General features: G+C 43.1%; 1 protein-coding gene across 9 annotated transcripts in view; it reads right to left on the bottom strand.

Moving 5' to 3' along the window:
• Positions 1 to 12,832, bottom strand: part of SPOCK1 (SPARC (osteonectin), cwcv and kazal like domains proteoglycan 1) — an 806,393-nt gene that overhangs the window by 644,165 nt on the left and 149,396 nt on the right. For 6 of the 9 annotated variants that reach the window (XM_084839028.1, XM_084839032.1, XM_084839029.1 and 3 more), the window contains one exon: positions 8,634 to 8,750. The exons of the other annotated variants lie outside the window; for them this stretch is intronic. In XM_084839028.1, the coding sequence (XP_084695154.1) occupies positions 8,634 to 8,750 (117 nt within the window). The remainder of the gene's footprint in view (positions 1 to 8,633; positions 8,751 to 12,832) is intronic. 9 annotated transcript variants of the gene reach the window in all.

The following is a 12,832-nucleotide window of genomic DNA, read 5'->3' as shown; positions in this document are numbered from 1 at the left end:
TTGTCCTTGATTTTGACTTTAATAAGAACATTTTTGAAGTTAAAATTAATGTTGAAAAGCTGAAGTTAAAAATAAAGCCCTCCCCACTTTGGTGATATTTGCATCTGTTTTGTTCCATGTAAAGCTCAAATTATAACATCCCGCTATTAAGCTACCACCTATACTGAAGTTTTTCTGTGAACAGACCTCATAGGAATCATTCCCCTACTTCATCTGTGCAGTTTCCAGGGCTGTTCTTACCCAAAAGAACAGACCTTTCCTGTTGGGAGGGCTGTGGGTAGAAGGGGCATGGTTACATAGGCTGCCCCTGGAGCTGTATCCAGGCACGGATAGCACCATGTGCAGCACAGCCATGTATAGCCTCAAGTCCTATTTGTGCACGTGGAATCCCTTGCATGCTGCCTTCCATGCAGAGAGCAGAGGACCTGTCCAAACATTTTTCCTCCTTTGAGAGTTTAGCTAGTTTAACAGATGAGAAAATTTACTTAATCATAGAAACATAGAATAGTAGGGTTGGAAGGGAACTACAAGGCCATCGAGTCCAACCCCCACTTATGTAATGCATTTTGGGATTAGCAAGAAATTTGATGCAGCTCCATGATATATCTGGAAAGTAGAAACATGTGAATTGCACTGAAACATTAGGCAAATACACAATTAGCTGAAAAGCTCATTCAGGGAAGATTTTGATACTTTGCTGGTAAATCAGTGGACTGCAAATCGAAAAGCAAATTAAGTCAGTCGTCACTCTGATGGTGCCTCATACTTTTGCCAATTATATGGAAAGTATAGTGGAAAGAACATTTATTTGCAAAAGACACAAAATTGAGTGGAACCACCTTTATCAGAAGAATCAATGACCATGTGAAGATGCAAAACATGGCACACAGGAATATGAAAATAACTGAGGTTCTCAATTATTTGCTGCACTATATGCAAGTATGGAAAGCTGTCATAATACATCTTAGGGTGCAATCCTATGCATGTTTAGACAGAGAAAAGGCCTACAACTCCCAGCATTCTCCAGCCAGCAGGCCTTTTCTCTGTCTAAACATGCATAGGATCGTGCCCTTAAGTAACAAACCCAGTTCAAACATTTACTTACATTTATCAGTCAACAACGTATGCTGTTGTTTGAGTGTAGTTACTGATGTAATGTTGTTAAATATGTATTTATTTCATTTTTATTCCACCTTTCCTCCAAGGAACTCAGGGTGGTATACACAACTCCCCCTTCTCTTACCCTCACAACAGCCCTGTTGAAGTACGTTAGGCTGAGAGATGATGACTGGCCAAAATGCATTTGGTGAGCTTCGTAACTGAGCAGGGATTTGAACCTGGATCCTGCTGTTCCTTGTGTGGCATTCTATTCACATAGATAACAGTGACCACTAATAGTTTTTCTGCCCATCTTGACAAAACCTCCTTTCTCCTCTCTTTTGTCATCAAAATGAGCTGTCTACATGTTTACATATCCCCATTCGTGTGTCAAGACTTTGTGCCATCTATTTTTTTATGGGGATCTATGGCAGATCCAGGAATACATCAAAATTACTGAGATATTGCCATTTAAAATTTGCTGTAAGACATAGTGCACTGTTTAATTTTGTATTAAACTTTGTGAGCCACCTTAGGAGCCTTTTCAGCTGAAAGGCAGCACAGACTTAAGCCATAACTTAAGGCAATTCCCCATTATGTGCACCAAGAATTTCCCACCTCCCAGGAGAAAAAAGGCAAATAAAAGGAACAGGAAGTTCAGCTGCCACATTGGAACTGTTGTTCACAGCCAAGTGTAAAGTGTTTTAAATCAAGCCATTGTTAATTATGATGTGAAATATTCTTTTTGCCTGATAATTATCATAAAAGCTACTTATCCTTACCTATATTCAGTCCTTTGGAAATTTTAATGAATTGCATGAAAATCCCTGAATGATTCTTCAATAGAGATCTTCATACAATACAATGTCCTCCTCATAGCAGTCATTTTATGCTTCACAGAAGACAGAAAAGATGGGCAGCTTCCTCCCCTCCCCAAAAAAGTTAAGTGGGAAAAACAAATTTAGCAAGTTAGTTAACCAGAAAGATTATCAGTTCAGTTCCCTCGACACAATTAAAATGCCCAGTACATAAATATCACATGGCTTTGCTATATTCCCTAGAGTCTGAAATTTTCTCTATAAGATTGCATAGCTTTCTAATCGATATTCTCTTAACGATTTTGTGTTCAAAGTTCTGGCTGAGACCATTATCAGGCCTCATATAACCTTCTGTTATACCATAAACTCAAGAAGGTCTAGACTAGAGTCTGTCAAAACATTGCCTTCACCTTGTGAGTCTCAGTCCCCTAGTGAATTCCATGGATATGAAGTGTGCAGGGAAATTCATGACGTGATGGTCATAACTAATGCTACAAGTTATCTAACCAGTAAGAATCATAGAATCATAGAATAGTGGGGTTGAAAGGGGCCTGTAAGACCATCGAGTCCAACCCCCTGCTCAATACAAGAATCCAAGTCAAAGCATCCCTTACAGATGGCTGTCCAGCCTCGTCTTGAAGGTCTCCAGTGTGGGAGAGCCCACCACTTCCCTAGGTAATTGGTTCCATTATTGTATTGTTCTAACAGTCACGAAGTTTTTTCCTGATGTTCAGCCAGAATCTGGCTGTCAGGGTGAAAACTGAGCCCAGAGAGCCTCAGCGCAGTTCGGATTCTGAGGAGGAACAGCTATCCGTGGGAGAGGGGCCAGCTCATCCCTCCCAGGCTCAGCACCTGGCAGAGATTCCTCCTGCCAGCATTTCTAAGATAGAGAACCTGGCAGTGAGGGAATGCGGGAGGGGGGCTTCTTAGATGCTCGACACAGACGCAAAGAGCGACGAGCGATGGAGGGCGCGGAAAGGAGGCGTAGCGCCCGTTTGGCACGCAAACAACGGCCGCCTCCCATGGACAGAAGGGAAAGAGGACCTCTCCCTAGCTCATACGTTCTGGGTCTTCAAGTGACTCTCTTTCAAACGGGGATCAACTGACTACTTGAAGCTTAGGCCACCCTGCTGTTCCTTGCTTTAGTCACTGGTGATTAGCATCTGAAAGAGGCATTAAGTTGCAAAAGGATTAAAGCTTTGAAAAGAAATCCTTTCGTCAGTTAGGGATGGCGGAGAATTTCTCCACGAATCTCCGGGAGGCCGAATGCCAACGCATTCGGCCCCCTGAAATTGGTGGGGAAATTCTCCGCCACCCCCCCCGCCACCCCCCGGGATGGGACTTACCTCGTGCGAATGTCCCTCTCGGCGGCGGGTCCCGGCGGCGTTTCAGTGACAGGGGCGGCGGCCGGTCTTCCGACCGACTGCCGCTGCCGTCATTTCCCAGTAAAGTAAAAAAAAAAAAAAAGTGATAGGCTACGTAACGATTTACGTAGCCTATCATGGCTAGATTTTCAAAGTCAGTCGTGATAGGCTACGTAAATCGTTACGTAGCCTATCACGGCTGACTTTGAAAAAAAAAAGAAGCGCATACGCAAATGGCGGCGTTGCCCTTATTTTTTAAAAATTTTTCTTATATTTGCGTTGTCCTTATTTTCGCTGTAGTCTATGTAAATCTTTACGTAGACTACCCGTGCCCAAATAAGGAACGCAAATGGCGGCGCCCATGGACGCTTTTTTTTTTTTTTCAAAGTCAGCCATGATAGGCTACATAACGATTTACGTAGCCTATCACGGCTGACTTTGAAAATCTAGCCGTGATAGGCTACGTAAATCGTTACGTAGCCTATCACTTTTTTTTTTTTTTACAATTTACTTTTTTATTTCGCGGCCGGGGAGACGGGGCGCTCCCCCCCAGCCAGAATTTCGGCAGGGAGGGATGGGGCGCCTCCCCCCCGGCCTGAATTTCGGCCGGGAGGGGCAGGGCGCCTCCCCCCCACCAAGAATTTCGGGGGAGAACCGGAGCGCCTCCCCCCCCCACCGAAAACAGCTGCGGGACCAGGTAAGGGACTTTCGTCCATCCTTACGTGTAATGGGCTCAAGTTGGGTGGACAACTTGTGGCCCGTCGAATGTAGTTGGTCTGCAACTCCTATCAGCCTCAACCAGCATAGCCAATGGTGAAGATCATGGAAATTGCATTCCAGGGCCCACCCACAAGGTGCCCACCCCTGCAATAAGAGAAGTGGTTGGGAAATTCACTACAGAGATGCTGATTTTCATGGTCAGTAATGTCTAGACAGGCACATATAGAAAAGTAAGAGTGCTTTATTTAGTTTAGTTTAGGTAACAATTTAGGGTATAAGTACATAAGCTGTTTTAGGAGGACACTATAGAAACCCTGAAGAAGTAAAACAAAAACTTGCCAAGACGATACTTAGGGCTAAAGTCACATCTTTAGCCATGAGTTGTATGTTTTTATCCCCTCAGAAATACCTGGCATGGTGGGAGAGGAAGAGCTGGATTGGCTCCAATGAGAGTTTTCTTACCATTGCAAAAACCCATCCCATTCTCCACACTGTGGTCCTGATCTGATTCACCCTCCTGCATGTGGTATTTAATTAAAAAAAATGCACGAGAAGGCTAAAAATATTAATATGAGGAGCTGTTGGATCTATGTCTGGCTGCCTTACATGGTAACCACTAAACTGCAGGTGAGAACATTCTCAGTGTAGTATGTTCAGGCCCTGGGCTTACTCTCCCCATTGGATCTTCCTGGGTAGGAAGGAGTAAAAAAAGGACCTCCATTTCCAACTGTGCCTTGCTAGAGCAACACAATCTTACTAGCTCTAGTGTGTTAATGTATCCCTAGATATTCTTTGGTACTGTCTCCTGCTTTGCTTCTTATTCTGCCTTCTGGATGGTGTTCTAGTTCTGACTTGCTCTTCAATCTTGACTACTGCCTTGTCCCACAGCTTCCAGTTTTGGGCTCCTGGCTCATCTTAGAATGCTGCCCACGGTGCAGCTCTAACAATGAATAAGGTTGTGCTACTTTAGTCCTTAGCCTAGTAGCTGCTTGCCTACATTACAACATCTTCTAAAGATTAATTTATGGAAGGACATACTGTTTTAAGTGATTAATATGAAACAGTATCTAATTTAGAACTGACTCCATCAGGTTCATTTGTAGACACTCATGAAAGTTACAGCTTTAGATTCCTTCATGATTAGGTACTGTTATACTACATCACTAGAATAAAGTGGGAGCAGAGCTACACAGCAGCAGGAATTATTTCTACGACACTGTTGCAGGTTCTGGAGTTAGATCTAGACTTTCCACAATGCGATCAGGGTTGCAGACCTAAACAATGTCTCCTAGGATTATGCTGCAAGGAGAGAAAGATTAAAAAAACTTAGGTTCATATTATTTTCACCCTACAGCAAGAGTAGGCAGCCTTTTTGGGCTCATGGGCACAGTTGGCAATTTAAATAACTGTCCTGGGCATCATCACAAAATGGGTGGTTTGTAGATAAAAGCATCAGCCTGCGGTCACGCCCTCCCATCTTCATTTCCTAAGAATGTCTCTGAGACCCACATGTAGCCCAGAGGCATTCATGGGAAAAGAAATGGGAGCAGCTAGAAGCCCTCATTTCGCTTTGAAGCAATCCCAGCTGCCAGTAAGACATTTTGTTTGTGTGTATATAGAGGGGGGGGAGTGGGACGGGGGGAGGGATAGGGCACTTTATTGGGTGGCAGGAAAGGTATACAAAGGCGCATTGTTGCCCATGGGCGCCATATTGCCCATTCATGCCCTATAACATGGGTAAACCTAACATGCATGCAGGTCTAGCACTCTGGTCAATTGAATACTAGAGTGCTCAAGTATAAGCAATATTGTGACTTTCCCAAAGTGCCTCGCAAGTCCTTTACAGAGCTGGTATATGAGCTCATTACTTTTAAGTCCAAGCTCAGTACCTCAATCTAGTGGGCCATCTCCCCATCTAAATCTGTACTAACCTTTATTGTTGCAGTCCCTTATAGGCATATCTGCTAAGCTCATCAGAAACTGCAAAGGCTGTCTTTCAGTTTCACCATGTTACATATATTTCCTTTCTAGTAGTTATCTGTATTTGCAGCATTTGTCTACAGATGTAATAGCCTACATTCAGCAAGGATCAACCTTCATTTTTTTTCTCTCCCACTCAGTAGTTCTAGCTTTTAGTGACCTATTTAATGAGTGTTGGGCTACAGTGGGGCCCTAAAACTTTCAGCCCTCTCTCATGTGAACACACTCTTTACAGCCACCCTATTTGTTAATCATCAGTAAGATCAAATAGATTAAGTAATTGGAAAAGAAAAGAAAAATTGTGGTATTAACCCAAGACAAAATGTTTTACAAAATAGTCTATAGAAGTGACATGGGCCCAAATTACAGCGGTGAAGCCCATGACTCAAAGGAATAACTTCAGTCACCTGCACTCTAAAAACAAAGATTTAATTAGCTACTTTTACTTTTTGAGGGGAACCACAGATTTTAGCTCCCTTTGGCAATCAGTAATTGGCCAGTTCATATTCTTTTCCTGTTTGAAGTTGTCACCTTATACACTCTTTCTTTCATGTTTACCACCTAAGATTTCATCATTTACAGCACAATTCTCTAAGTATGTTTACTCAGAAGCAAGTTCCATTAAGTCCAGTGAGACTTACAACTAACTAGGGAGTAGGCCTGATTTAAATTGACATGGTAATTCTGCCTTTGTGCTGTAATACTCCAGACAGTATATCTGGAATATTGCAATGCATTATATATGGGGCTGCCTCTGAAAATAGTCTAGAAACTTCAGTTAGTCCAAAACCAGGCAGATAGCTAGACTGTTAACTGGGACTGGCTGATATGATACTTTATTATCTGTACTGGCTGCCAGTCTATTCCTGGGCCCAGTTCAAAGTGCTGGTTTAACTTTTAAAGCTGTAAACAATGTGGGGTCAGGTTACCTGAAGGAGCGTCCCCTCCCATATCTACCTACTGGACCCGAACATCATTGTCTGAGGCCCTCCTCCAGGTGTCCCTGCCAAATGAGGAGAGACAGGCAGCTACATCAGAGAGGGCATTCGCCATGGTGGCACCCTGTCTGTGAAACACCTTCCCTAAAGATGCTTACCTGGCACCTATTTATTAAATTAATATCCTGCCTTTCCACTAAAATAGTGCTCAAGGCGGCTAACCAAAATACAGGGAAAATAAGGTATATTTAACACTCATCAGCTGAAAAACACATCAAAACACAAAATTAAAAGCCTATATTATGGTCTTTTCAAGAATAGGTGAAGATCTTTTTATTCTCCCAGACATTTTAATAACTGTTGTTAGTGCTTTTAGAATTTTGTACTGTTTTGTTTTGCTGCTGGTTTTACTTTGGTTTTATATGCTGCATTATTTTTACTCCATGCTGCTGGTTTTATCTTGGTTTTATTATTTTTGGTTTTATGCCATTTTTATCATTATTTATTGCTTGTTGTTTATGTTTTTAATTTATCTGTACATCACCCAGAGAACTTGGGTTATTGGGCAGTCTAAAAGTGCAATAAATAAATAAATAAATTAGGGAGCTCAAGTGACTGAATTCTCCTCCACACAAAAACATTCCCTGTATAAAGAAAATTAGAGGTCATTGAGAAAGTTCCAGCCTACTTTTCTCCCTCTCATGTGAGTTTTCAGTATTCGTGCTTTTTAAATTATTTTTATTTTGGTATGGAGGTAAATTCAATTATGTGAGGTCTTACCTGCAGCCCGAAGTGGTACAGTCTAAACACAGGATTGCCACCTCAGTGGGGACTATACTTTTGTAAACAGACCATGTCTGGACAACAGAATCTATGGGATTGCCATCAAAGAGTCATCTCAGCCTGTTGCCCATGTCTCAGAAGACTACAATGCAGCAGGGCTCAGGTGGCATAAACCACATTCTTCATATCTGGAACACACAGTGCATCTCCCTGCAGATTAAGCCCCACATTAATAAGCAGGACTGGTGTATTAGCTGAGTCCTTCTGCTATGACAGATGAGTTCACATGTGAAACTTAACAATCGAATGAGAAACAGAAATCCAGCAGCACAGCATTAAAAAGACTAGTGACAAAACATATCCTAGATTTACCCATTTATTTACTTTGCTTTCCTTCCCAAGGTTTCTGTGTTGGCTGAAAGTCATTATGTTAGCAGTAAAGGAACAATCCCTTTCTTCTCATTTTATAATCACTGTTGCATGATTCAAGTATTTTATATTCATGTCCAATACATTTTCACTATGTAACAATTAATGGGGATATCAGAATGAAAATGAAGATTCACTTGTTTCAGGGTGTTCAATACCACAGCCTGAATGTGTTTTAATCTTGGCAGTTAAGATCCATCCTAAAGTTAGCTTGATTTTATAATACAAGTATATATCCTGAAGAAATGAAAGCAATACATGTTAAGAATGCAGTCTTTTGTACACTGCATGTTCCTTAGATTACACTCTTTCCACCACAGCAGAAGTCTGTTCAGCACTGAAAAAATGGTAGGATAAATAGGATCAGAAGCTAGGGTTGGCGGAGAATTTCTCCCCGAAACTTCAGGGGGCCGAGCGCCAACTTGTTCTGCCCCCCGAAGAAGTTTCGGGGAGAAATTCTCCGCACCCCCCCGCCCCCCGCACCCCCCCCGGACGGGACTTACCTTTCCCGAATGTCCCTCCCAGCGGCGGGTCCCGGCGGCGGTTCGTCGGGTCTTCGTCAGGGGCGGGGGCAGCAGCCGATCTTTCGACCGGCTGCCACCGCCGCCATTCCAATAAAACTAAAAAAAAAAAAAACAACGCCCCTGTGATAGGCTACGTGACGATTAATGTAGCCTGTCATGGCTAGATTTGCAAAGTCAGCCGTGATAGGCTACGTAAATCGTCACGTAGCCTATCACGGGTGACTTTAAAAAAAAAAAGCGCATACGGCTAATGGCGGCCCCCATAGGGAGCCGCCATTCACGTTCCTTATTTGGTCGCTGTAGTCTATGTAAAGATTACGTAGACTACGGCGAAAATAAGGGCAACGCAAATAGCGTTGCCCTTATTTTCGCCGTAGTCTACGTAATCTTTACGTAGACTACAGCGACCAAATAAGGAACGCGAATGGCGGCTCCCTATGGGGGCCGCCATTTGCGTACGCGCTTTTTTTAAGTCACCCGTGATAGGCTACGTGACAATTTACATAGCCTATCACGGCTGACTTTGCAGATCTAGCCGTGATAGGCTACGTTAATCGTCACGTAGCCTATCACGGGGGCGTTTTTTTTTAACTTTTTATTTCGCGGCCGGGTGAGGCGAGGCGCCTCCTCCCCAGCCTGAATTTCGGCCGGGCGAGGCGGGAAGCCTCCCCCCCGGCCTGAATTTCAGCCAGGCGAGGCGGGAAGCCTCCCCCCCCCGGCCTGAACTTCGGGGGGAGAGCAGCGAAGCGCCTCTCCCCCACCGCGAAAAGCTGCGAGACCAGGTAAGTGGCTTTCGTACACTCCTATCAGAAGCTACAGGCACTTGTAAGAGGTAAGGTTTTCTTTTTGATCTTTCATAGCATATTCTGATATACCTTTCTAGTTACTTCCATAAAACTTTGCCAATGTCAGGATTCCCTTAGCCCCCCCTTTACTTCAATGCCCAAACATACACAGACAAAAGGCTTCAGTCTACAGCTTTCAATCCATTACTTCACAGGGTCATACAGATGCAAATTCTCAGAGAACTCTCTGTCTACAAAGGGAATGCCTTCAGGGGATCCAAATAGGATTTACAAGAGTTGCCTGCTGTTTGAAGAGGGAGGCGGTCTCGCTAGCCTAACTTAAGAGAGGAAGGTCCCTCTCTCTCATGAGGTCTCTAAGCGCAGCTTTTCATGCAAGGCCAATCGCGGAGACTGTCTAAGTTCCGCCCCTGTCTTCTCTCTCTTTGCTCTGCATCTGCGTCTGGCATCTATTAGGTCATTCTCCCCAAACCCTGCCTCCTCCTGTTGCTGCCTCTCCTGGGGGGGGGGGTGAGGAGGGACTCTCGTGCTCAGCCATCTGGACGTTTGTACCCTGAGAAGCAGGCCTACTCATATCTGGACTAGCCTGGGAAAACACCTCCCCCATGTCTGAGGGTTCTCCTTCAGAATCTGAACTGCTATCCCACTCCCTGCACTCAGAAACACCCCTGACAGCCAAGGTAGACTAAGCATTTAGAATGCAAAAGGTTTGTCCCTATACCATCCAGCTAAAATGTTCAGGGATTTGCAGCATCAAATAAAACATCTCTATATCTTGAACTTCAATTTCATAGGAAACTGGACAGTTCTTTCCATATCAAAATTATCACAAAGTCTACAGAACACAAAAATAGCAGACTGCTACTTAAGATATCATTTTGAGAATGGACAGTTAAAAATCATCTATCATAGCCATAGCCAGTTAGCCTCAAAGGAAGACCATTTAAAGCTCATCAACTGGGGTATCTGTGGCATGAGATCTATATTAGAAGCAATCCTTGGGGAGAAATGAATGTATAAAGTGAATATTAAACAGGCCATGCAATTTTGAGGAACTGAATATATGATCTCTTTTTTTTTTGAGGTCATAGGGAAGTTGCAGTGTTATGCATATTTCTTCAAAGCAACCCCCATTGAGTTTAGTGAAGCTTACATCTGAGATATACACAGATATGCACAGAGTTGTGCTACACAAAACTATATCTGTTTCAGAGTTGTTTTTCCACTTTAGATTGTATTAGCACTTGTTTGGGGTAGGGTAAATATTATACCATATCACATACTGACTGCTTATTTTGAAGATAACATAGAAGAAAAAAATGAAGAGTCTTGTGGTAATTCAACAAATTCATTTATTATGGCATATAGGGCCAGCCCTGCCATTATGGTGAGTGGGGCAGCTGCCTCAGGAGGGAGATGCTGGGGGTTCAGAGCTATAGCAAGGTGTTGGGAGAACAGAGCTGTGTGTGCCATGAAACGTGCCCTACACCACCTAGGCTAGCTTGTTGCCGTCCGGTGTAGTGGAAGATGTTGTCACATTGGCAATGTTGAAGGAAGATTTAACTGCTAGTCTGGTCAGCTTTTCTACATGGTTTGGGAGGGGTACCATCTTATCCATTGCCTCAGGTAGCAAAATGTCTTGGGCTGGCCCTGATAGCACAAGCCTTCATGAATAAGAGTCTTCTTCATCATCAGATGGATAAAATGTTATCTTTAATTGGCTAGACGATATATAGATATAGATATACACACATACATGGGTGTAGAGGGAAAAATGTAAACACTGAGTTGAGAAGGAAAAGAAACGCAACCCCCCCCCCAAAAAAAACAGGCTATGACAATTATATTAGACCTTAAATGTAAAATTCACTAAGCAGTGTTGATTATAACATCTTGGCTTTGGTAAGTTAATTAACTCCTATAGTGGGAAGAAATCCTATTATCTCGATTCAGACCATGAATGACTGAACTGAACTTCTTGATATGTTGCAATTTAGTGGTTTAGAGTGACCCTTTGAAGTTCCTTTGCCCAAGAATGCTCACTCTAAGGTCAGCGACAAAGTGTCCAGGGTGACTGAATCGTTTTCCCATTGGTTTCTGAAGACTGTTCTTTTTGACGTCAGATTTGTGTCCATTTATTCTTTTGCATTGAAAGTACACAATGTCCTATGAAGAATGCAGAGAGAAATGCTGGCAGATGATCACATTGTATGAGAATTGTATCACAAGTAGGGATGTATGAGAATTTCGTTTTTGCTTGCAAAACATGCGAGCATGTCTGTTTGAAGCTGTTGCAAGCGAAAGCATGTGTCCACCGAAAAAGTTCACAAATTGCCAACATGTGCTCGTGTTCAATTTGCTCAACTTTCCAGTTCAATTTTGCACCAATTTCCCCTGTAGACTGAATCAGCCTCTCTTTAGTCTATGGAGGATAGTTGCTCAAATGTGATCGCCCCTCTATGTGCATAGTTTTTCTGTTCATGCAGAGTGAGCAGCAATCAGAAATGCGAACAGGAATCAGACATGAGACAAGCAGCAAGATGATGTTCGGAGAATCCTAGGAATCCTGAACATCGCTTGTTCACCCATCTCTAATTGGAAGAGGTGCAGGTGAATGGACTTTTGATACTTTGGCTGATGTTATTAGATCCTGTAACAGTGTTTCCCAAGAACAGAGGCCCATACAATGTGGTGCGTGTCAGCCTCCTGCATCAAGAGTTGTGCAAGGATGGATAGCTTTTGTTGGCATAAGCAATGGCTTTGTTACACTAATTTTAAAACCAAACATATGGGCAGTACTAAAGATGCAAATATAAGCTCCACTGGAAGAATTATGCTTCCCACAATAAACTGCATCATTTGAGATGTAGCAGCCATATCGGGGGTCAGACTAAGTAGCCTCATGCAGTATCATGCTTCATGTTCTTGCTGAGCTCTTTTTCCCTTGAATATATTGTTGTAGGCTGACGAGACGCAGGAGTCTCTTATCTTGTCAACAAAGGCAAGGAGCAAGCGTCTTTTAATTTCATGGCTACAGTCACCGTCTGCAGTGATCTTGGAGCCCAAGAAAATAAAATCTGTCACTGCTTCCATTTCTTCCCCTTCCATATGCCAGGAAGTGATGGGGCCAGATGCCATGATCTTCGTTTTTTTAATGTTGAGTTTCAAACCAGCTTTTGCACTCTCCACTTTCACCCTCAACAAGACGCTCTTGAGAGGCTCTTCGCTTTCTGCCATTAGGGTGGTATCGTCTGCGTATCTGAGGTTGTTGATAATTCTCCCAGCAATCTTAATTCCGACCTGTGATTCATCCAGCCCGGTGTTTCTCATGATGTACTCTGCATATAAGTTAAATAAGCAGGGCGACAATATGCA

The sequence above is a fragment of the Heloderma suspectum genome, chromosome 2 (assembly GCF_057233095.1).
Source record: "Heloderma suspectum isolate Gila_16-S chromosome 2, 16-S_ref, whole genome shotgun sequence".
Classification (NCBI taxonomy): Eukaryota; Metazoa; Chordata; class Lepidosauria; order Squamata; family Helodermatidae; genus Heloderma; species Heloderma suspectum.
Note: the sequence above shows the minus strand (reverse complement) of the source record. Positions and strands in the feature narration are given on the sequence as shown.